This window comes from Delphinus delphis, chromosome 13, assembly GCF_949987515.2.
Source record: "Delphinus delphis chromosome 13, mDelDel1.2, whole genome shotgun sequence".
NCBI lineage: Eukaryota > Metazoa > Chordata > Mammalia > Artiodactyla > Delphinidae > Delphinus > Delphinus delphis.
The window spans coordinates 23,896,749-23,921,256 of record NC_082695.1 but is presented as its reverse complement, the minus strand read 5'-3'; the positions used below and the strand labels follow the sequence as shown (position 1 = coordinate 23,921,256).

At 51.9% G+C, this 24,508-nt stretch overlaps 1 protein-coding gene across 5 annotated transcripts in view; it reads left to right on the top strand.

Moving 5' to 3' along the window:
* The window catches only part of PISD (phosphatidylserine decarboxylase), a 36,959-nt gene that overhangs the window by 10,853 nt on the left and 1,598 nt on the right, over window positions 1-24,508 (top strand). The window contains exons 1-7 of one of the 5 annotated variants that reach the window (XM_060028402.2): window positions 15,583-16,017; window positions 19,596-19,801; window positions 21,403-21,568; window positions 23,036-23,272; window positions 23,446-23,584; window positions 23,817-23,963; window positions 24,229-24,389. In XM_060028402.2, coding sequence (XP_059884385.1) covers window positions 19,752-19,801; window positions 21,403-21,568; window positions 23,036-23,272; window positions 23,446-23,584; window positions 23,817-23,963; window positions 24,229-24,389 — 900 coding nt within the window. In that variant the 5' untranslated portion in view covers window positions 15,583-16,017; window positions 19,596-19,751. Of the gene's footprint in view, window positions 1-15,582; window positions 16,018-19,395; window positions 19,802-21,402; window positions 21,569-23,035; window positions 23,273-23,445; window positions 23,585-23,816; window positions 23,964-24,228; window positions 24,390-24,508 lie in introns of those variants that run through there. The other 4 variants (XM_060028404.2, XM_060028403.2, XM_060028405.2 and 1 more) reach the window with 4 other exon arrangements.

Genomic DNA, 24,508 nt, shown 5'->3' with positions numbered 1-24,508 from the left:
CTTCCTGAGGCCCAGGATATCTGACTCAGAGCAGACATTCAGTAAATACTGAAATTGAATATAAAGGTGTAAGTTTAAAAATTGCTTTCTTTTTACACATAATTTAACAAGTGAAATATCAATAGACCCTGATAGCTTGGGCAACAGATGGGGTGAAAGCAGAGACGATGGTATTTGGGATGATGCATTTGGATTTCCCCATGAGCTGCGCCATATCAGTAATCCAGCTCAGCTGCACCCAGCAGCCAGGGTCCCAGTCCTGAAGGCAGGTTCTAACCATGCTCCTAGTAGCTGTGTGGACTTGGACACGTCACTTGCCAAGTTTTCTGTTTTTTGGTTGTATATTACAGAGTCCTTTTTTACAGAATTGTATAGTATGTGAGTCATACTTTTTAAGTATGCTGAACACTTTCCCATAACATTGGTTGTTTCCTCTGTAAACATATCCTTCTCCTTCAAACTAGTAAAGTACTTGTTAAGACTGTGATTCATGACCCCACTCCAGTGTTAAACCCAAGCTGGCTTCGCTCTGACCCCAGGCACCTGTCAGGCTGACCCACCTGGTGACATGCCCACCTGCTTTCAGGAAATTCCCACTCATTTCAAAGGTATCCCAAGAGAATCTACATTTGGAAGAAATTTGCTACTTCCTCATTCATAAAAGACTAATGTCAGTAGTTTTTCATAGCATCCACTGTTTGTATAATTGGGATTACTGCCATATATGAGTCAATACCTGAAAAACGATTATTTGTAAAGAGGACAGGGTTGATTAGCTTCTAAGTTCTAGGCTCTGGACAGTGACAGGACACAGGAGCAGAGTGGCCTAGTACAGTGAGAAGTCTGAAGCCCCTGTTGGTAAAGAACTGGGCTTAAGTTAGGTCCTGTTCTTTCGGTGGAATAAGATGCCTCCTGGGTTTGCAAGTTGGGCAACATTTCATTTATGAAGGGGAAATGGTCTGGGCTCAGAGTAGATGCTGTAAGATTTCAGGAGAGGCAGCAGGTTTGGGGGGGAGGGGCAGGTTTGGGGGGCAGTTCTTGAATGGGCAGATGGGGGCTGGATCTTAGTCCCACCCCCGGCTCTACCTAATCACTGACACCTCATATGAAACATGAGAGAGTACCCCAGTCTGGCTGATCCTCAGAATTGTTTGGGGAGCTTTAATGATACGGACTCTTTGGTCTCAGCTCACTCTAGAGATTTAGAAACTTTGGGCAAGGCTCAAGATCTTTGTTCTTACAAGGCCCTGCGGGTGATTCTCATAAGTCAGATTTAGGAATCATGGGCAGATGAGCTGTAAGGGTCCCTTCAGGGCTCCATTAGTATGTGGCAGGTGAAAATTTCTGGTGGCGATTTTGCTGGAATATAATCCCTTCCTATCCCTGAAGTCAAGTCTGGCATCTCCAGAGCTAAGAAAGAAGACAGGTTGGAAGTTACTGCTGAGATGGCCTCTGGGGTCAGTGGCACAGTTGAGGTGACTGGGTGATTTTTTCTTACCAAATAGTGTTTTCTGGGTTTCCAGGAGACAGACGTGGGCTGTATAGCCATCCCCACACATGAAGCCTTCCTATTAGCCCCTCTTGGTCAGAGTGCCAGCAGGAAGCCTTTGTCCTTCCCTAGCTTGTGAATTTCTCTTGTTGCAGAGAACCCTCTGGTCTTCCCTCTGTATCAAAACTCTCAAGAGCATGGTTGTAGTACCTTATGTTGAACAGCACCTCGCAGTTTTTCTGAACCCTTTTAGTTACAACAGTTCACTGAGGTAGGAAGGGCAGGTGTTAGAGCTATTTTACAAATGGAAAGACTAGTTGGTGGCAGAATAGGTTCCAGAACAGAGGTCTATCGATGCCAAATGCCGTACTCTTGGAACAATAAATACCATGTTGCTCATAGAAGGTGCTCTTAGTATAGGAGCTCGACGGTGGCAGTGAGAGATGGAGGGAGGGCTTGCTGTGTATTTGAGGTACCTCCATTCTCTGGGGCTGACTGTTTAAAATGGGAGGTGAATTTGAGTGGCCTGACTTGAACAGTTGTTGTCTGCGATAATGTGACGAGCATTCACATTATCCACCGCCCCCCCGCCCAGCCCCCAGCACAGCACTCCTGAAGAATTCATGCTCACATCTTTCCTTCATGTAAATAGAATTTCCTCTTTTTTTTTTTGAATTTCCTCTTTTTGGTAACAGTTTAGAGGAAACCATAACTCCAAAATCTATGCTGCCTCACTCCCTGCAGGCTGTCCTCTGGGCTGGGGGGGGGGGGGGAACTCTCACGTAGGAGCAGTAAGGAGGGAGGGACAGGGTGTCAGGAGACTTGAGATCTGGGCACCAGCAACTGCGAGGCCTTGGGTGAGTTGTGTCACCTTGGGGCTTCTGTTTTTACACATTTAAGAAAATGTTTCTAAGATTTTTGCCTGATCTAAGATTCATGTTGTTTTTATGGTAGAAAAGAAGAAAAAAAAAAGTTCATGCAGGGACTTCCCTGGTGGCAAAGTGGTTAAGAATCCGCCTGCCAATGCAGGGGACATGGGTTTGAGCCCTGGTCCGGGAAAATCCCACATGCCGCGGAGCAACTAAGCCCGTGCGCCACAGCTACTGAGCCTGCGCTCTAGAGCCTGCAAGCCACAACTACTGAGCCCGCGTGCCACAACTACTGAAGCCTGTGCGCCTAGAGCCTGTGCTCTACAACAAGAGAAGCCACTGCAATGAAAAGCCTGTGTTCGCAGCAAGAGAAGCCACTGCAATGAGAAGCCTGCGCACTGCGACGAAGAGTAGCCCCTGCTCGCCACAACTAGAGAAAGCCTGCGCGCAGCAAAGAAGACCCAATGCAGCAATCAATCAATCAATAAATTTATAAAATTAAAAAAAAAAGTTCATGCAATCTGCTGAGTAGAAATGAAACCTATGTGTTTGCTGCTGTGGGATTAAAGGGAATTCTGTAACTAGCAACAAAGTAACCTGTTAAGGAGAGTGGAGTCTCTGGAAGCTTTCAGGAGCATCCAGGTTCCAGTAGCTCCACTCTTTCTCTCTCTCTATATATGGCATCACTTTCCCCAATGTGGAAATAGCTTTGTCCTTTATCTACTTATAAAGATGTGTTCATCTACAAAAAATAAGGAAGTGTTGCAAAATATGAAGATGAAAAGAGTTGATGACCTGTAATCCTACAACCCACAGGAAACCAGTTAACATTTTGGTGAACATCACCCTTCTAAGCTTTTGGCTCTGTTTAGGAGTATGTATTGTTAAATTAATTTTTATTTTTAGTAAGATAGTTTAAAAATTTTAAATAAAATATGATCATGTGAAAATTCAAATAGTAAAGAAGGGATTACATAAAAATGAGCCTTCCACTCTCCACCCCGTCTGCTAATCCCATTCCTGCTCTCCAGAAGCAAGCAAGAGTTTTTCATGTTTTTTTTAAAATTTATTTGTTTATTTTATTTTTGGCTGTGTTGTGTTTTCATTGCTGTGGGCGGTCTTTCTCTAGTTGCAGCAAGCGGGGGCTACTCTTCGTTGTGGTGTGCAGACTTCTCATTGCGGTGGCTTCTCTTGTTGCGGAGCATGGGCTCTAGGCATGTGGGCTTCAGTAGTTGCAGCACGCAGGCTCGGTAGTTGTGGTTCACGGGCTCTAGAGCGCAGGCTCAGTAGTTGTGGCGCATGGGCTTAGTTGCTCCGCAGCATGTGGGATCTTCCCAAACCAGGGCTCGAACGTGTGTCCCTTGCATTGGCAGGCGGATTCTTAACCACTGCGCCACCAGGGAAGCCCCAAGCAAGAATTTTTAACATTTCTTGTGTATCTTCCAGAAAGTCCCTCCATACTTACATATTTATTGAAAGTTGATTTAATTTTTTTCCAATTTCATTGAGAAACAATTGATATATATCACTGTATATGTTTAAGGTGTACAGCATGATAGCTTGATACATTGTGAAATGATTACCACAGTAGGTTCAGCTAATATCCATCATCTCATATAGATACAATAAAAAGAAAATAAAGAAAAGAAAAAAAGGAAAAAAAAAAGTTTCTCCTTGTGATGAGAACTCTTAGGATTAACTCTCTTAATTTTCCTGTATGTTAATACAGCAGTGGTAACTATAGTCATCATATTGTACATTACATCCCTAGTACTTATTTCTCTTATATCTGGAAGTTTGTACCTTTTGGCCACCTTCCTCTAATTCCCCGCTCCCCCTCCTCCTCAGTCTGATCTGTTTTTCTGAGTTTGGTGGGATTTTTTGTTTTGTTTTTTGTAAGATTCCACATATAAGTGAGATCATATGGTATTTGTCTTTTTCTGTCTGAGTCATTCCACTTAGCATAATGCCTTTAAGGTCCATCCATGTTGTCGCAAATGGTAGAATTTCCTTATTTTTTATGGCTGATTAATACTCCATTGTAAATATATACACCATAACTTCTTTATTCATTCATCACTTGATGGACACTTAAGTTGTTTCCACATCTTGGCTACTGTAAATAATGCTACTGTGGTGATTTAATTTCTTTTTTTAAAAAAAATTTATTTATTCTTTGCTGCATTGAGTCTTCGTTGCTGAGCGTGGGCTTTCTCTAGTTGCAGAGAGCAGGGACTACTCTTCGTTCTGGTGTGCTGGCTTCTCATTGTGGTGACTTCTCTTGTTGCAGAACACAAGCTTTAGGCACGGGCTTCAGTACTTGTGGCTCGCGGGGTCTAGAGCACAGACTCAGTAGCTGTGGCGCACAGGATTAGTTGCTCTGCGGCATGTGGGATCTTCCCTGACCAGGGCTCAAACCCATGTCCCCTGCATTGGCAGGTGGATTCTTAACCGTTGTGCCACCAGGGAAGCCCTGATTCAATTTCTAAGTCGACTTTACTGAGGTATTGTTTACATGCAATAAAACCCTTTTTAAGCATATAATTCATTGGTTTTAATAAATATATAGACTTGTGTAATCACAACCACACTGGAGATATAAAATATGTATCCCTTTGCAGTCAGTATCCACCCATGGTTCCAGGCAATCACTGATCTGCTTCCTATCACTATAGATGAGATTTTTCTTTTAAGAAATTTTATTTAAATGGAATGTACTCTGTTCTGTGTGGTTTATTTCGCTGACCATAATGTTGAAATTCATTCCTCTTTATTGCTGAATAGTATTTCATTGGGTGGATATGCCACAGTTTTTTTTTTTAATTTTACTTATTTTTGGTTGTGTTGGGTCTTCGTTGCTGTGCACGGGCTTTCTCTAGTTGCGTGAGCGGGGGCTTCTCTTCATTGTGGTGCGCGGGCTTCTCGTTGCAGTGTTTTCTCTTCTTGTGGAGCACGGGCTCTAGGCACGTGGGCTTCAGTAGTTATGGCACGAGGGCTCAGTAGTTGTGGCTCTCGGGCTCTAGAGTGCAGGCTCAGTAGTTGTGGTGCACGGGCTTAAGTTGTTCTGCAGCATGTGGGATCTTCCCGGACCAGGGCTCGAACTCGTGTCCCCTGCATTGGCAGGAGGATTTTTAACCACTGTGCCACCAAGGAAGCCCCACATATTATTTTTAACCCTTCATCTGTTGGTGGACATTTGGGTTGTTTGCATCTTTTGACTATTATGTATAAAGTCTATATGAATGTTTAAGTCTTTGTGTAGACATTTGTTTTCATTTCTTTTGTGTAAATACCTAAAAGTACAATTACTATTCATAGGTAACTGTGTATTTATAAGAAACCACCAAACTGTTTTGAAAGTATTAATAGTTGTTTTACCATTTTGTATTCCCATTAGCAATATATGAAAATTTCTGTAATCTTATTAGATTCACTTATTCTAGTAGCTTTTTGTAGAAATTTTCATTGAAGACATTCTGGTTTTCATTTTGGAAGTTTCAAGTTGTTCTTTTTTATGTCTTCCATTTCTCTCATTATGATCATATTTTCCCGTAAATCTTTGAGCGTATTGTGCTTGTTTATTTAGCTGTCTCAAAGTCCTTTTCTCCTTTTCATCATCTTCTGTCATTTTGGGGTCTATTTCTTTTTCTTTTTTTCAAAAAATATATTTATTTATTTATTTTTGGCTGCATTGGGTGTTTGTTGCTGTGCGCGGGCTTTCTCTAGTTGCGGTGAGTGGGGGCTACTCTTCGTTGCAGTGCGTGGGCTTCTCATTGCGGTGGCCTCTTTTGTTGCGGAGCACAGGCTCTAGGTGTTCAGGCTTCAGTAGTTGTGGTGCACGGGCTCAGTAGTTGTGGTGCACGGGCTCAGTAGTTGTGGCTTGTGTGCTCTAGAGCTCAGGCTCAGTAGTTGTGGCATACGGGCTTAGTTGCTCCACGGCATGTGGGATCTTCCTGGACCAGCGATGGAACCCATGTTCCCTGCATTGTATTTTTGTCTTTATTGCTGCACGCGGGCTTTCTCTAGTTGCGGCAGCAGGGGTACTCTTTTGTTGTGGTGCGCAGGCTTCTTGTTGAGGTGGCTTCTCTTGTTGCAGAGCATGGGCTCTAGGTGCACGGGCTTCAGTAGTTGTGGCTCATGAGCTCTAGAACACAGGCTCAGTAGTTGTGGCATACGGTCTTAGTTGCTCTGCGGCATGTGGGATCTTCCCGGACCAGGGCTCGAACCCGTGTCGCCTGCATTGGCAGGCAGATTCTTAACCACTACGCCACCAGTGAAGCCCCATCATATTGTTTTGCAACCATTACCACTATCCGTTCCTAGAACTTTTTCATCATCTCAAACAGAAGCTTTGTACCTTTTAAAAATATTCCCTAGTCTACCTCCCACCCAACCCCCTTAAGCACTGTTCTACTCTGTCTCTGTGAAGACTGTTCTAGGTTCTTCATATTAGTGGAATCATACATTTGTCTTTTGGTGTCTGGCTTATTATTTCACTTACCAGATTTTCAAGATTCATCCATGTTTAAAGCATGTTTCAGAGTTTCTTTCCTTTTTAAGGCTGAATAGTATTCCATTTTATGGATGGACCATGTTTTGTTTATCATCTATTGATAGATAGTGGGTTGTTTCCACTTTGGCTGTTGGAATAGTGCTTCAGTGAGCGTTGGTGTACAAGTATCTGCTTGAGTCTTTGCTTTCAGTTCTTTTGGGTGTATAACTAGGAGTGGAGTTTCTGGATCATACGATCAATCTATGTTTAACTTTTGAGGAACTGCCAAACTTTTCCACAGTGGCTGTACCATTTTATATTCCAATTCGCATTGTATGAGGATTCCACTTTCTCCACATCCTCACCAACACCTTTTTTTAAAAAAATTTTTGAATTTTATTTATTTTTTTATACAGCAGGTTCTTATTAGTCATGAATTTTATACACATCAGTGTATACATGTCAGTCCCAATCGCCCAATTCATCACACCACCATCCCCACCCTGCCCGCCGCTTTCCCCCCTTGGTGTCCATATGTTTGTTCTCTACGTCTGTGTCTCAACTTTTGCTCTGCAAACCGGTTCATCTGTACCATTTTTCTAGGTTCCACATACATGCATTAATATACGATATTTGTTTTTCTCTTTCTGACTTACTTCACTCTGTACGACAGTCTCTAGATCCATCCACGTCTCAACAAATGACCCAATTTCATTCCTTTTTATGGCTGAATAATATTCCATTGTATGTATGTACCACATCTTCTTTATCCATTCGTCTGTCAATGGGCATTTAGGTTGCTTTCATGACCTAGCTGTTGTAAATAGTGCTGCAGTGAACATTGGGGTGCATGTGTCTTTTTGAATTATGGTTTTCTCTGGGTATATGCCCAAGAATGGGATTGCTGGATCATATGGTAATTCTATTTTTAGTTTTTTAAGGAACCTCCATACTGTTCTCCATAGTGGCTGTATCAATTTACATTCCCACCAACAGTGCAAGAGGGTTCCCTTTTCTCCACACCCTCTCCAGCATTTGTTGTTTGTAGATTTTCTGATGATGCCCATTCTAACTTGTGTGAAGTGATACCTCATTGTAATTTTTTTTTTTTTTTTGCGGTATGCGGGCCTCTCACTGTTGTGGCCTCTCTCGTTGCGAAGCACAGGCTCCGGACGCACAGGCTCAGTGGCCATGGCTCACGGGACCAGCCGCTCCGCGGCATGTGGGATCCTCCTGGACCAGGGCACGAACCCGTGTCCCCTGCACTGGCAGGTGGACTCCCAACCACTACGCCACCAGGGAAGCCCCTCATTGTAATTTTTGATTTTCATTTCTCTGATAATTAGTGATGTTGAGCAGGTTTTCATGTGCTTCTTGGCCATCTGTATGTCTTCTTTGGAGAAATGTCTATTTAGGTCTTCTGCCCATTTTTGGATTGGGTTGTTTTTTTTTTAATATTGAGCTGCATGAGCTGTTTATATATTTTGGAGATTAATCCTTTGTCTGTTGATTCATTTGCAAATATTTTCTCCCATTCTGAGGGTTGTCTTTTCGTCTTGTTTATAGTTTCCTTTGCTGTGCAAAAGCTTTTAAGTTTCATTAGGTCCCATTTGTTTATTTTTGTTTTTATTTCCATTACTCTAGGAGGTGGATCAAAAAAGATCTTGCTGTGATTTATGTCAAAGAGTGTTCTTCCTATGTTTTCCTCTAGGAGTTTTATAGTGTCTGGTCTTACATTTAGGTCTCTAATCCACCTTTTAATTTTTTTATAATAGCCATCCTAATGGGTGTGAAATTGTATCTCATTGAGGTTTGGATTTTCATTTCCTAATGACTAGTAATGTTGAGCATCCTTTCACATGCTTATTGGCTATTTATATATCTTTGGAGAAACGTCTATTCAAGCCCTTAGTCCATTTTTAAAAATATTTATTTATTTATGGCTGCGTTGGGTCTTCGTTGCTGCACGCGGGCTTTCTCTAGTTGTGGCGAGCGGGGGCTACTCTTTGTTGTGGTGCGCGAGCTTCTCATTACGGTGGCTTCTCTTGCTGCAGAGCACGGGCTCAAGAGCACAGGTTCAGTAGTTGTGGTGCATGGGCTTTTTTGCTCTGTGGTGCGTGAGATCTTCCCAGACCAGGGCTTGAACCCATGTCCCCTGTATTGGCGGGTGGATTCTTTTTTTTCTTTTTTTTTTATTTATTTGGTTGCACCGGGTTTTAGTTGCGGCACGCATGTGGGATCCAGTTCCCCGGCCAGGGATCGAACCCAGGCCCCCTGCATTGGGAGCATGGAGTCCTAACCACTGTACCACCAGGGAAGTCCTGGCAGGTCGATTCTTAACCACTGCACCACCAGGGAAGTCCCCCTTTGTCCATTTTTGAATTGTGTGGTTTTTCGTTGCTGAGTTGCAGGAGTTCTTTATTTTTCTGGATACTAGACCCTTATCTGGTATATGTATTTGCAAATATTTTTCTCCTATTCTATGGCTTATCTTTTTACTCTCTTGATCATATCTTTTGATGAAGTCCAATTTATCTATTTATACTTTTATTTCCTGTGTTTCTGGTGTCATATCTAAGAAATCATTTCTGAATCCAGTGTCATGATTTTCTCCTGTTTTCCTCTAAGAATTTTATAGTTTTAAGTCTTATGTTTAGGTCTTTGATCCATTTTGAGTTGTTTTTTTATATCGTGTAAGGTTAAGTATCTGACTTCATTCATGGGGATGTGCAATTTTCCCAGCACATTCCCATTGAATGGTCTTGGCCCCCTTCTGGAAGTCAGTCTCATTCTCTTGTAAATGACAGAGGTGATGTAACGCTCTGACAGAATGTTGGAGAACTGGGAGGACAGTCATGATTCCCATCCCTTCTCACCTGACGACTTGTTGCATAATCACGGGCTTTATTTTTCACTTGATGTCTGTCTGTTTTTTTAAATGGATATACAGTTGACCCTTGAACAATGCGGGTGTTAGCGGCACTGACTCTCCTTCCCCCAGCGACTGAAAATATGCGTGTAACTTTACAGGCCGCTCTCGGTATGCGTGGCTTCACATCCTCCAATTACGTAGTACTGTAGTACGTATTTATTGAAAAAAGTCTGCTTATAAGTGGACCTACGCATTCAAACCTGTGTTGTTCAGGGGTCAGCTACTCCTGTTTTGTATCTTGCCTTTTTTACCTTATACATATTGCTACATATGATGATTTTGCAAGACTTCATGTAACTACATACGTTAAGTGGCTCTGCTACCATAGTGGATTCTGGTGCCCTGGTGGTTTTTACCATCATGATTAACGTTGTAGAGCACATCTTTGCACGTAGGCCTTTTCCTCAGGCTGAATGCCTCAGTGTAGAATTGCTGTCTGAAGGGGTCTGGGCACCTGCACAATTTTTGCTACATGTTTGCCATCTAAAACTATTGTACCTGTTTGTAATAAGCATTGTTGGGTATATGAACCACACTGGGTGTTACTGAAACAGTTGTCATAGATGAACACCATTCCTCTCTTCTTGCATTTGCTGCTTCATTCAACAGATCTTTGAGCTCCTTCCATATGCCAGGCCGTGTTGAGATGCTGGGGATCCACTGGTAGAGCTAGAGCTCCCATCCTCAGAGAGCTTCCCTTATTAGGGGCTGAGATAGCTGAGAAACAGATGGACACATGGACATGTCTAGTGGTTGAAAGGCCGTGGAGAGAACATAGGTAAAGGGCACAGTGTCTCAGGCTGGGGCAGAGCTGGGCTGGGACCAAGGCAGTCAGGGAAGGAAGGAAGGCCCCGCTTAGTGCCGTGTGGGCTGAGAGGGCATCTGAGGGGCCGGGAGAGTGGTCCAAGTAGAGGCTTGAGATGGATAGAGAACACTTGTCTCTGTTTAGGGAGAACAAAGAGCCCCTGTGGCTGGAGGCACAGAAGGCAGGAAGGTAGGAGGGCAGGAGGACCCGTGGCGCCAGCTCAGCCTGTCCTCTGAGTGAGTGCTGAGTGATCTGGGTTCTGATCCAGTTGTCCTGGCTGCTATGGAGACAGATTAGGGGACCTGTTGGGAGGCTCTGACAGGATCCCAGCAAGAGAAGGTGGTGGCCTGGATCAGAGTGGGGAGCAGTGGAGTTGGGGTAGGGGGGAGGCACTCGATTCTGGTATTTTTTTTATTGAAGTATAGTTGATGTACAGTATAAGTTACAGGTGTGCAATATAGTGATTCATAATTTTTAAAGGTTAAACTCCTTTTAAGGTTATTATAAGCTATTGGCTATATTCCCTATGTTGTACAGTATATTCTTGCAACTTATTTAATTCATTAACTTATTTATTTTTGGCTGTGTTCGGTCTTCGTTGCCGTGTGCGGGCTTTCTCTAGTTGTGGCTAGCGGGGACTACTCTTCATTGCACTGCGCGGGCTTCTCATTCTTCTCATTGCGGTGGCTTCTCTTGTGGCGGAGCGTGGTCTCTAGGCATGTGGGCTTCAGTAGTTGTGGCACGCGGGCTCAGTAGTTGTGGCACGCGGGCTCAGTAGTTGTGGCTCTCGGGCTCTAGAGTGCAGGTTCAGTAGTTGTGGCACACAGGCTTAGTTGCTCCGTGGCATGTGGGATCTTCCCGGACCGGGGCTCGAACCCGTGTCTCCTGCATTGGGCAGGCAGATTCATAACCATTGCGTCACCAGGGAAGTCCTTGTAACTTATTTTATACCTAATAGTTTGTAGCTCTTACTCTCCTATCCCAATATTCCTCCCCACCCACACCCCCTTGCCACTGGTAACCACTAGTTCTCTATATCTGTGAGTTTGCTTCTTTTTTGTTATATTCACTAGTTTGCTGTATTTTTTAGATTCCACATTCGATTCTGGGTATGTTTTGAGGGGAGAGTGGACAGGATGCACTGATGGATTGCATATGAGGGGAGAGAGAAATTGAAAATGACTCGTGAGTTTTGACTTGAATGGATGCGAGGGGTGGAGTAGCTCTTTACTGAGAGCAGTGGAGGAAATATCAAGAATCATACCTTAATACAGTTTGTAATTGGCTTTTCTTTAAATGTGAGTCCACTTCAACATTTTCATGTGTTTATTCTCTGTCTATACTGGCTCAGAGTATTTGTAAGTTTAACGTTTAGTCTGAATAGCACGGAACAAGGAATCCACCACATTCCTCTGGCTCTGGTCAGACCAGGAGTACGCCCTGCCCTTAGAACTGGAGCCTCGAGCAGGCCGAGTGCCGCGCATGAAGGAGGGGACGCTTCCATGAGTTTCTTTTCAGGAACTCATGGTGTCCTTCCTGAAAAAGGTCAGGGTTTGGGGTCAAAGAGCCCGGCTACCTTATTTGGGCTACCTGGGCCTGGCGTTTGGCCTCAGTGGGGAGGGTGGTCGCCACCAGGCCTCTCTGGAGAACTGGCTTCAAGGGAGCAACACTGACCGGAGCTGGAAGGCCACCGCCTGTGCCCGAGCATCGCAGTCTGCGTTTGTGTGGCAGCTATGATTTCAGATATGCTGTCCTTTTTGTCCCTATAAGTCAAAGGGGGGAACAGACCTTCATAAGTGCTTCTTACCAAGAGGGGTGGAAGGTGTGTAGCGTCTGTAAGCCCAGGTCACCAGGTGACCTGGATGGCAGGTGTGTATGGGGGGAGTGCCCAGGTGTGCCGCCCCCCTCCTGCCGGGGTTTCCTGTTCCATGAAGGGTGGCATCTGGTGGCAGATTTCCCTTGGTCTCTGGTGCTTCTGAGGAGTCCTTTTTGCCTTCACGGGTCTTGAGGACAGAGGTGCAGGCGGTGGGGAAGCTGGCCTGGTAGAAAGGGGGGCCCTTTGGGGAAGAAGCCGTCCATGTGTCCCTCCTCCTGCAAACCAAGGAGCTGACTCTGCAGAGATGGGGCCCTAGGCTGCAGAGTGGGCTGTGGTCATCGGAGGGCTGCTGCCTGGACAGGAGGGAGGGGTTCGGCTCGGAACTGCCCCACCCGCCTCATGAAGCAGGAGTGGTGGGCATGATGCTGCCTCAGGGCCAGAGAGGCGCTGTGTGCTGAGTGTGGTCTTGAGTTTTTCTCCCTAGTAGAATTTAGAGGTTTTTCTGTGGCTTAAAGCAAAGTCTTCCAGTATTTTATTGTGAACACTTTTGAACAGAGTAGAAAAGTTGAGAGAATTGTTACCCACACACACTGCTTGAGTGACCAGTTATTAATGTTTCCTCGTATCTGCTTTGTCTCTGTGCATATGTACAGACTCTCCTCTGAGCCACTGAAAGTACATAGCAGACATTATGAAACTTCACCCCTAAACACTTCAGTCCACATCTGAGCACATCTGGTTTGTTGTCATCTCGTCTGGCCATGGGGTGCGTTAGCACTGCTTCCTTGTTTCTGTCCTCAGTTTAGTATTTTTTAAATGTGAGGTGTGACTTTACAGTTCTGAAAAGGAATAAAGCCAGATCAGCCTGTCAGGTCTCCCACATCGCTCACCGCTACCCTGTCGATCTGCACTTGGCATTTCCTTCGCTCCACGAGTCCATGACCTTGGACAGTGTAGAACATGTTTTGCATGTTTTTAAACTTCTGTAATTTTTATAGCTTTATTGTTCCCCTCTGTGAACAGGCTGCTGTTAAATGAGAATGACATAGGTGTAAATAAATACCTGGTCCTATGCTGGCAGGGGGTGGAGATTCAGTAAGTACTATTTTACCTCTTACCTAATAGGTGTTGAGAAGACAGTTCTGGATGTTAAAATGGGCAGACAGTCAAGTTGGTGGGAAGTAGCCCCTGCTGCCTGCCCAGCTCTGACCTCAGAGAATCCTGGCCTCATTCCAGGGCAGGAGGACATCTCAAGGCCTCAGGGACCTCCTTCGTGGTATGTGCCAGGAGCTGTGGCAGCCACTCCAGCCTTTCCTCTCCCTTGCCTCCTCCAGCCCAAGGGGGTGCTCTGTGCCTGCACCACTAAGGGGAAAGGGAATGGACAAGGCTGGGCTCCTGCCTGGAGGGAGCTTTCTGCTGGGCTTCCTTACCCTGCTGCACCCTCCTCGCTGCCTGGGTGGCAGAGAAGTCATCTGGGCTGGTGGGATTGCTAGGAAACATTCGAGAACACGAAGGGAGAATTTGGCAGGGCTGTGAGAAGCCTTCAGATGAAGGAATCACCTGAGGGTAGTCCGTGCTTGTCTGGGCTCCTGCCCAGGCTTCTGTGAGGCTGATAACCTGCCCCTGGCTCCTCATGCCAGCCTTGGGACACCGACCATCACCTCTCTTCTTCGAGGGGCCTCCATCGGCCCCCAGGGAATGAGAATTAACAGAGAGCACCTGCCACCCCTGCCCCGCCACTCCCTTCTGTCCTCTGGCACAGCAGGGCACAGAGTTCAGTCTGCAAGGAGCGGGGGAGTGGCAGTGGGTTGCCTGAGGAGGTTGGCCTGTCCACGGGTGCTGCGGCCAAGTGGCCTGGGGCCTGCAGAGCCTCGCAGTGGCACTAGGTGGCACTCCCGCCCAGGGGAGTCCAAAGAAGGTGGGAGGACTAGAAATTAAGGACCAAGTGTGGGTGGCCGGAAGGGACCTCATTTGGGCTGGGAGAGTAAACTTTCCAAGGGGGTTTTTCTTACTCCCAGAAATTATGTTGAGTATTGTCTGGAATATTGTCCAGAAGGCATCTCCCTCCTGAGATGTACGTGGTGGAGGGCAGGTTAGAAGGCTGGGCGGGCTAATCTCAGGGCAGACCTGTGGGCTGGTTTATGAGTTTCCTAGACACCAGTCAGCCTGAGAGGCTTTGAATGATTACAGAGGAGTTCTGGTCCACGTGGAGCGGCCTAGTTGGTCATTTTACAGTGGAGAGCATCAGCGCTCCACAGGCCGCTCAGCGAATAAGAATCTGGGCTTTTGATTCAGACTTGTTTTTCCCCCTTAGGTCTAACTTCGGTCCTGCTGGATGCACTGCAGGCTTTGGGGAAGTCAGGACGGTCTTCCTGGATTTCTGGTTCTGGAATTTAGTGTTGCTAAGATTGTGTGTCAGCATCTTCCTGTGCTTTTAACTCCTTTTTATTCCATCTCGAGTGGTGGTTGGTTGGAGCTCTGAGGTGAGCAGGGGTCTAAAGTCTCGCTGGGGCTCCGAGAATGCTGTGAGCCCAGGCTAGGAGGCTGAGTGGGCTGTGTGCCTCCCTGCCTCCCAGTTCCTACTGGCATCCCAAGGATCCCTCCAGCTTGTTATGGAGCACTTGGTTGGGCTGGATCCAGATGAGGGGGCAGGTGTGTGGGGCTGTGTCTGCATGTTGCTGTGTCCTCTTCCAGGCTGCTTTGGCTGAGCTGCCCATCTCTTCACAAGCCCTGTCAGCTCTCTTCCTGGTCTAAATGTTGCTTTAGAAACTAAATTCCCAGTGGTCAAAAGAAGCTGGGGTTGTTCAGCTAATCAGGCTCCTGAATTCCACATGCTTTTTGTGGTTGAGTAGTGGTGGTGTTCCCCGCTGGACCCTCCCCCTCCCCTAAAAAGTGTTAAGCTGGTTCATTCCATCCCACGTTGCCTGCTTTCAGTGGGCATGGGGGTAGGGTGCTGACCCTGCAGTGGGGTACCATCTAGTGGGGTAGAAAGATAAGGTGAGAATCACCCCACAGGTCTTGATCCCCGCTAGGAAGCCTACGTGCTGGGCGGGGGTGGACCTTGCCCACTGGGTCTTGTTTGCTGGTCTGCACCAGGGGCTTTTGTGTGTCAGGGTGTGTCTGCCTGGAGGAGAGGGGGTGGGGTGAGGAGCAGCCTTTGTCTTCAGGGTCGGGTGTATGAAGGAGCGAGGGCTTTGAGGGCTAGAAAAGGTGTCTGGAGGTGGCTTTGTGTTCAGTCTAGAGAAGCCGGCCCTCGGGTGAGGTCCGCAGCACGTGGAGGCCCTGGCGGCCCGGAGGGGTGTGTGGGAGGCGCTCACGGCCCAGGGAGCCCAGCCCCGCCCTCAGGAGGCACCCGCGAAGTCCTGTGGCCGCCTGCCGGTCGCCTGTTCCCGCCGCTCCCCTGGCCCCGCCCCTTCCCTTAAAGGAACCCCAGGCTGGGGGGCGGGGCGCGGCTGACTAGCGAGCCTGGTGTCCGGTCTCCTGCCGCTGCCCCTGACTGGGTGGAGCCGAGCCCCCGCACGCAGTCAGGCTTCCGAGGAGCGAGGAGCGGCGCCTCCCTGCGAGTTCAGCCGGTGCGCGGCGCCGCGGAAGCCAGCGGAGCGGACCACCTGCTGGTGAGTGAGTGGCCGCGGCCGAGCCGTCCCGCGCAAGCGGAAGGCCTGCTCGCGTAGCCGGGAGGCCGGTCGCCCCTCACCGCTTGGGGCCTGAGGAGCCCACCCCCCAACCCCGATCGAGTGTGGCTTCCCTGGCCCCACACGGTGGGTCACGGGGCCGGGCAGGATGAGCTCACTTCCTTCGCGTCGTGTAGCATCTCCTTGCCTCCCGGCCCGGAAAAGGGAAATGTGGGCGTTGCGGGCGGCTCGATGTCCTCCTGCGCCCATTTCCTCAGTTCTGCCCGAAGGGTCTGGGACGGGCGCCAGAGGGGGAGGGAAGCAGCAGTGTTCCTCGGTGGGACCCGGACATGCTGCAGTTGTCACCATGTACCAGACAAGGGGCAGGAGGGGGTGACACTCTGCCCTTCCCAGGACCCCGTTCCCCGCTAGTGCCAAGGATTGCCCCAGAGAAGGTTGCTTTCCTTCAGGGGATTTAAGAAAGAGTCTTGCCGAGTCCTGTCCCCATCTCTACCGCCCTTGAAAAAGGTGCCTCTGGATCCTTCTCTTTGCTTCCTCTTCTCTCGCCCAAGGCTTCCCCAAGATGGCTCACCCGTTTCACCTGGGAGAATCCATTTTCCTGGTTCCCTACTTCTGACATTTTGTCAGCTTCTAGCCTTGGAACTCAGGGGAGGAATGGTTGGTGGCCCCACCTGGACACAGCTACCCAGCAGCCCTGCCCTCCAGAGCCGGGAGTGTGCACAGCAAGTCAGGCTGGGGACACATGTTTTGGGGGGCACTGGGGGTTTCTGCTGAGGCTTCAGGCCAGGTAACTGGCACCCGGTGAGCTTTCCACTCAGGGAGCAGGAGCACATCCTTGGGCTCTCGGGCTGGACACGTGCAGGGTTGCAAGACCTTCATTCTAGGGCGGTGAGGGGTGGGTGGGGATGTTGCAGCACCTCTGGGGTGTGAACCCCCAGAACAGCATGTCCTGACAAAGGTGAGCTCCCCCCAGCATGGTCCTGTTGAGCCATCCCTTCCTACTCACATCATCGCTGCCCCTGTGGTTTGGGCTCCTCTGTCAGAACTGCCTCCTCTGCCCTGTTCCTTCCATCTTCCCAGCGGTAGCAAACTTCTGTCCTCCCAGAGCGTGGGTTTGGAAAGGGAGGGGAGGCACTGGGAGCCAGGTCTGGGGGGTGAGGCTGCACTAAGCTCTTGGATAGAAGAGAGGCATGGGGTTTCTAAGCAGAGTTGTTCTTGGCCTTGGTCACAGCTTTGATGTGAGACTCAGGGCGGGTGAGCAGGAGGAAGGACCCTTCGCATTTCCAGATGAGGAAACTGAGACTCAGAGAGCACGTGTGACTTGCAAGGCCTTTCCTAGCTCTCAGGGCGAGGGTGGGGGGAGGGCGTCCAGGATCACAGTAACCAGATTGTCCTTGCCCCCCACCAAAGCCTCTGTGTTCTCATGTTCCATATGGCCATGTAATGACTTTAAAGTCCTACTGGTCATAGCCCCAAACTCACCTCCACAGAGTGTCCTTGAGACTCTCAGGAGAGAGGGAAGGGGTCTGTACTTCTCTGCTTCAGGGCGCTCTCCTTGCAGGCTCCTCCTTCAGGCCTGAACTCCCCAAGTTGCACTCAGGGAACCAGAAAGGGAGAAAGCTCTAGCTTGGCCTCCAAAGGCCACTGTAGGCGCAGAGGGCAAGTGGGACTCTGAGATGGGGATGCTGGGAGCACTGTTGGTTGAGGAAGTGGCTCTGCTCCTGGGAAGTGAAAAGGGGTGACCTCTAGGGACCCCCTTCCCTCCGTCCTGCGGCTCTGAGCTAGTCAGAGGGAGTTGGCCCGTTTCCTGGTGGACAGCTGAATTCATGTCAGCTTGCTGGGGGCCTTTTGGGGAACACTGGTGATTTAAAAGAAACCTGACCCTGGTCTCAGTGTCTCATTTTAGAAGAGGAAGTAGAGTAGTGACAGAGACAGGACTGAGGCGTGAAGACCTCCTGCCCAGCTTCTCAGGGCAGTTCCTGGAGTCTCTCCAGGATAGCAGCTCCTTGGGCTGGTCCCCCAGAGTCCCCTCCACTGCCCTGGTGGGCTGTGTGGCCCGGTCAGGCCCCTGGACTGGAGGCCTTGGGGGAGAATGCAATGCAAAGGCACACACGGGGGATCTGCTTTGAGGTCCTGAGGTCTTGGGCCAAGCTGGGTTTGTCTGTGGCTTCCTGAATGTGCCTTTCTGACAACATCCTGCAGCGGTCAAGGTCCCACTGTGGAAAACTGGGAGGAGGAGGCCTGGCTCCCATCCCCGCCCACAAGGCGTCGCCAGCCCCCACTGTGAATCCCGGGTGTGCGAGCAGCCCAAGCTTTCTAGAGTTTCTAGAGTCGGGGAGAGAGCCTTGTCCTGGAGCCTAGCTTCAGGCGCAAACCTGACTGCCCATCACCCCGCTGGGCCTGTTTCCTGGGGAGCCACCGGGAGGCGAGTTTGGGGCCCCGAGGCTGGGAGGGCGGGGCAGGGCTGTGCTCCGCAGGTGGGTGGGGCTGTGCTCGGCAGGTGGGCTGTAGGAAGGGACTTAGCGGGACCTCAGCTCGAGCCTGGCCAGGCAAAAGCCAGAGTGTCCATGGGGCCTTGGGCAGGAGGAGGCCTGTGCGGGCACCCTCCTGCCATTCAACGGCCATTCAGCGAGGCGGGTAGCCTGGGGAGATGAGCTTGCCGAGGGGTCCTGGTCTGAGGTGGGGTGGGCCTTGGCAGGGGTGGAAATCCATGCTAACGTCCAAACCTTAGTCAGCCTCATCCAGCCCCATGGCCACTCACACCTAGAGATCTGGCAGGTGTCAGGCTGGCGGTTTTCACCTCCTTGGCTGAGGTGGGTTTGCCCAGGACCTCAGAAGTTTAGCCTGTGAGGGTCGAGCTATGTCCGAGTTGGGGCCTCCTGTTCGGTCTTGGCGTGGGGGCCTGGGCCGGGTCAGTTCTCTGCCTTCGGAGCAGCCCTGGGACCCCGCATGTCTTCATCTAAAGACGACGTGGGGCACGTGGGTTGGGGGCTGCGCTGGGCGGGGCTGTGACTCCCAGGCTGCAGAATGTTTGCTCTCCCCCTGCCTGTGATCTGCAGAGGCTGGGCGTCCTCTCAGGGAGCTGGGCGGCCGCGGACCAAAGTGCTGTTCCTCCCGAGAGAGATGGGAAGGCGGGGTGGCCGTTTTCCCTGAGGTCGCCCTGGTGCCCCTCTTCAGAGGAGGCAGGTATGGGGGACCCTGAGGCGGGGGCTGGGGACGACGACGAGGAGAGAGCCGGAGCAGGCCAGATGCTGGGGTCTCACTGCCGTGCCTCTCCCGCCTTCCTGCGCCCTCATCCCTCAGATGCTACTTTGTCATCTGAAAGGAAAATGGGTCAGGTCCCAGAGAGGGAGGGGCCGCCGGGGCCGCAGACAGGCCGACGCTGGGCGCCCGCCTGGAGCGCGGGGCTCAGATTCCCGCTTGTGCTCCTGGGTTCAGAGGCGCCGGGTCCCCTCCCTGCTGGAAGCAGGCAGGCAGCCAGGCCAGGGACAGAACGGGCCGAGGGCGGGGCCGGTGCACAGGCCGAGCAGGTGTGTGATGGGTGCCTGTCTCTGCAACAGCCCTGATCCGTTGGACTGGACCTAGCCAGGGAGCGGTCCCCCAGCCGCAGCCGCCGGGGCGAGGAGCGGTGACAGCGCAGGAGCTCCGGGGGGGAAGGGAGGAAGGAGGAGAGACAAAGGGAGCGAGCCTGGCACTGCCTCCCTGCGCCGCCCACCATGTGTCAGTCAGAGGCGCGGCGAGGACCGGAGCTCCGCGCGGCAAAATGGTGAGATGCTGCGGGCCACGCCTGCGTCCTAACCTGGCCTCGCCCCGCCTTGACCTCCGAAAGGTCAGAGTTCACGTCCAGCGGCCCCGTGGTGGAGGTGGTGGCGGCAGCAGGGGGCCAGGGTACCAGCCCCTGCGGCTGGAGGGGCCCGGCCCGGGGGACCTGAGTCAGAGAGCCCATTTCAGGTACTGGGGGGCCAGCAGGCTGGTGGGCCAGTGTCTGCGCTGCGCCCCCACCCCGCTGCAGCGCAGCTCCTCCGAGATTGGTCCCTGTACTTCTGCAGAGAGCGAGGTGGATGGGGGGAGCCCAGGGGAGAGCAGTGATGTGTCAGGCTTTGCTTGGCCCCTACCCACTTGCCAGACCTTTTTAAAGCTGGAGGGGGTGGGATGGGAGAGACAGTGGACACAGGGGGTCTGGTGAGCAGTGGAGAAGCAGCGCCTCCCAGGGCCACCATTGAGCTGCAGGGCCTGGCCTTCGGCTCAGTTCTCCATTTTTTTCTGCTTTTCATATCAGCTGAGGTGCCTCTTTGTTCCTTGGTTTGTTGAGCAATTGGGGGCAGAGGACAGAGCTTCTCTGAGAGCACACAGGCACAGATGGAGCCTTATTCTCCAGTTGAACGCAGTGTTTCTGTAGATGAGGAAACCGAAGCCCCGGGACATTCTCAGAGTGGGTAGCAGTGTGATCTTGTGATGGCCACACTGGGGCCTCAGGAGCACTTTCTAGGTCCTAGGCATGTGGCAAGGTAACTTGGGCCTCAGTGTCATGCCTCAGGAGGGCCAGGGTTCCGGTGGAAAGGCTCATCCCAGAGTCTGGCTCCCTCGAGGCTGAGCCTGGCTTAATGCGCTGAATTTGAGCTGGTGGGGTCTGGGGAAGGCCCACCTACCTTTATTGGAAGGAGGGGCCTGGGTCAGGTGTATGTGGCCCCAGCAGACCTGGAAGGTGGCCTGAGGGTTGGCGGGGAGCTTATCCCCACCAACCTCTGGATCGTTTTGGAGAACCTGACCTGATGCAGAAAGAGCACGGGGATGGATGGAGCAGTAGCGTGCGTGCGTGTGTGTGTGTGTGTGTGTGTGTGTGTGTGTGTGTGTGTGTGTGTGTACACGCGCACTAGTGCTTGTGCATGTTTGTGTGTTCCTTTGTGATCTTGTCAGGCCCCTCAAATGAGGAAATAAGATGCTTGGAGCCATGAAGAGATTTTCCCAGATCCTGCGCTGCCAGGGGCTAAGGGGGATCAGACTAGCTCTCCTTGGAGCCTGTGTGGGCAGAGCTGGCCCCAGGCCGGTAGGGAGCCGCAAGGCAGGTTCTGCACCATCTTCCTGGTGCACTCAGCCCCAAGGTCCTCTCCGGGGTCCCTGCCAGGTTCAGAAGCTACTCCATCTGAGAGGTGCCTCACCCTGTGTGTCTCAGCTGACAGGCAGGTGGGGAGACTGGGAAGTGAGTCTGCTGACCAGAGGCAGCCAAGCCCCCACCTCAGAGTGGGGTTGGGATGAAGGAGTTTGGCCAGTGCTGCCCGACTCCATCGAGAGGCGAGCCTGCTGAGGGTGAGGTGGGGACCCCAGTCCTCCACTGACCCTGGCTGTGTGCGGACATGTGCCCTGCAGGTTGTACTTCCCCCAGCTGGCCCTGAGGCGAAGGCTGGGACAGCTGAGCTGCATGTCCAAACCCGCCCTGAAACTGCGCTCCTGGCCCCTGACGGTCCTCTACTACCTCCTGCCCCTTGGCGCCCTCAGGCCACTCAGCCGGGTGGGATGGAGACCCGTGAGCAGGGTAAGTGTGCAGGGGCTGCTGGCCTGGCCTCCCCCCAGGCAGGCCTGAGGTTGGGGCCCAGGAGACCGAGGAGGAGAAGACATTTGTCAGATCAGAGGTGGTGCTGTGGGGCCTGAGCGCTCCAGCAGGGTCACATTGGAAGGCGAGCCTGTGGAGAGGGTGGGCTGCAGACAGGTGACTGTAACGGCCCACCGTCCACTGCCTGCTGTCTCTGCCTGCATTTCTGCCATGTGGGGACTCTGCTTCTGGAAAGAACCCACATTGGGCATTCAGAAAATGGTGCCTGAAAAGAGCTTAGGGGTGATTTTGAGAAGAATCCAAATTAATTTCTGGACGCCAGAGGGTGGTTCAGGGAGGCTGGAACCTGTGTGGGCCCCTTTGAGTGAGGATGCCTTTGAGGACCCAGGAGCCCCAGGCAAGGCTGCGTGAGGGAATGGCCTGGCTGCGCCCGGCTCTCAGGCAAGCTGGCCCCAAGGAAGAAACCCTGCTCCCAGGCCCTTGGACAGCCCAGGTGGGCGTTGCCAGGGCTTGAAAGCTCAGGGGCACCTCTGGGCATTAGGCCTGGGGTCATAGGGCAGCCCTGGGCTGCCCCCGCGGATGGGCGTCAGCTGGGAGTGCTGGGAGCCGCTAACTTATTGCCTCTTTAAAGGTGTTTAAAGTTGGAGTGGAATTGCTTTTATGCTTTGGGGACTTGGTGTCTTGGTTGTGTTCAGCAAGCAGCAGCCACCAATTAGAAGCACGTCCCACTATGGCAGAGGCACTTGAGGTTTAAGAGGCTGCCCCTTCTGGGTCGTCTGGCCCTGAGTTTGGCTGGAGGGTCCTGGTGCTCCTGGAGGAGCACCAGGTGGGGACAGCTGTGTGGACAGGTGGGCTCGGCGGGCGTGTCCAGGTCCTCGGAGCACAGGTGTCAGGGGTCAACCCGTCTGCATGAGTCCCCAACCTCAGGGTGGGGGGCGAGGAGCACATGCGCTTTGGGCTGTGGACTTGCCCACACACCAGAGGCCTCTCCTTTCTGTGCTGGTCTGGGACTCGGGCAGTAGTGCCCGCGCCACGGCCTGTGTGACTGTGTCAGATCTGTTTGCCCCTCCCCACCTCAAGAAGTGAGGCTGTGTTGGCCAGTCTCCCCGGGGACTGGGGAGGGAGTGGGGTAGCTGCTGTGGGAAGTCTGCAGGAAATGGCTGACAGCTGAGCTGTAAGTCACTGTGTCACAGGCCTGGCCAGTACTGTGTGTGAGAGATGAGAGATTTGGAAGCTCAGTCTGGTTCCTGGTGAGAGACGACCATGTCACAAAGCCCTCGTGGGGACAAGCTGCTCAGGCCTCGGGAGGTGGCCCCCATGGGGAGGGGAGAGGGTACCGGCTGATGGGGAGGAGGGGGGTTGGGGGGTGAGCACACCGTGTGGCTGACTCACCCGGTGTGGCTGACTCACCCGGTGTGGCTGACTCACCTGCCTGCCCGCGGCCTGCAGGTGGCCCTGTACAAGTCGGTGCCGACGCGCTTGCTATCGCGGGCTTGGGGCCGCCTCAACCAAGTGGAGCTGCCGCACTGGTTGCGCAGGCCCGTCTACAGCCTGTACATCTGGACTTTCGGGGTTAACATGAAGGAGGCCGCCGTGGAGGACCTGCACCACTACCGCAACCTCAGCGAGTTCTTCCGGCGCAAGCTGAAGCCACAGGCCCGGCCAGTGTGCGACCTCCACAGCGTGGTGAGGCCCCAACCCCACCTTCTACTCCTGCCTCCGTACAGGCAGCTCTTGGCTGTGCCTTTAGGAAGAGGTGGCCTGGTGGGCACTCCTCCCAGGCCAAACCCCAAGAAGGAGGTGGCCCTGCCCTCTGCCCCCTGCCCTCCCCCACAGCGAGCCTCTCCTGGCCCTTCCAGATCAGTCCATCGGATGGGAAGATCCTCAACTTCGGGCAGGTGAAGAACTGCGAGGTGGAGCAGGTGAAGGGGGTCACCTACTCACTGGAGTCGTTCCTGGGCCCTCGCATCCCCGCTGAGGACCTGCCCTTCCCACCAGGTGGGTCCTGGCCTGGTGGCGGCCAGGCAGCTGTGCTGTGGCGTGGCTGCGCTGGATGTCAGAGGGTAGAGGGTGGGGATGGGAGTGGGTCCGGGAGGGAGGCCTGTGGACCAGTAGTTACTCTGCCTGCAGCTTCAGGCCTTCCTGGAGCCAGTGTCCAGGCTGCACGCAGGCTCCGTGTTGGGTAGCATCAAGTGCTTGTCTGAGCGCCTGGTTCGTGTCTGCCCCACAGCCACCTCCTGTGGCTCCTTCAGGAGCCAGCTGGTCACCCGAGAAGGGAACGAGCTCTACCACTGTGTCATCTACCTGGCCCCCGGGGACTACCACTGCTTCCATTCCCCCACTGACTGGACTGTCTCCCACCGGCGCCACTTCCCAGGTAGGCCTGGGCCAGCACATGGGTGGGACCTGCCCCTGGGGGACTCAGAGAGGTCCTCAGCTTCTTGGTATCAGGAGACGCAGGCTCCAAAGCTGTGAGGTGACTGCTGGGCATGGGTGGCAGGGGCAGGCTGGGAGCCAGCCTGCTCTGCATTTGGAATGACATGGGGGTACAGTGGGTCTTGGGCCCTCCCAGAGTAGACACACTGGGCTCTGGGAGGCTTGTCCTCCCGATGGACAGGGAGTGGCAGTGTCTGTCCCCACAGGCTCCCTGATGTCCGTGAACCCCGGCATGGCCCGCTGGATCAAAGAGCTCTTCTGCCACAATGAGCGGGTAGTCCTGACTGGGGACTGGAAACACGGCTTCTTCTCACTGACGGCTGTTGGGGCCACCAACGTGGGCTCCATCCGCATCTACTTTGACCGGGTAAGCAGAGCCCAGACCCTGCCGAAGCCCAAGGGCTAGGCCACTTGCACCGTCTCCTGTGCAGCCAGATTCATCTGGACTGTAAGTTCTAGGAGGGCACATCCCCCACCAGGCCTGGC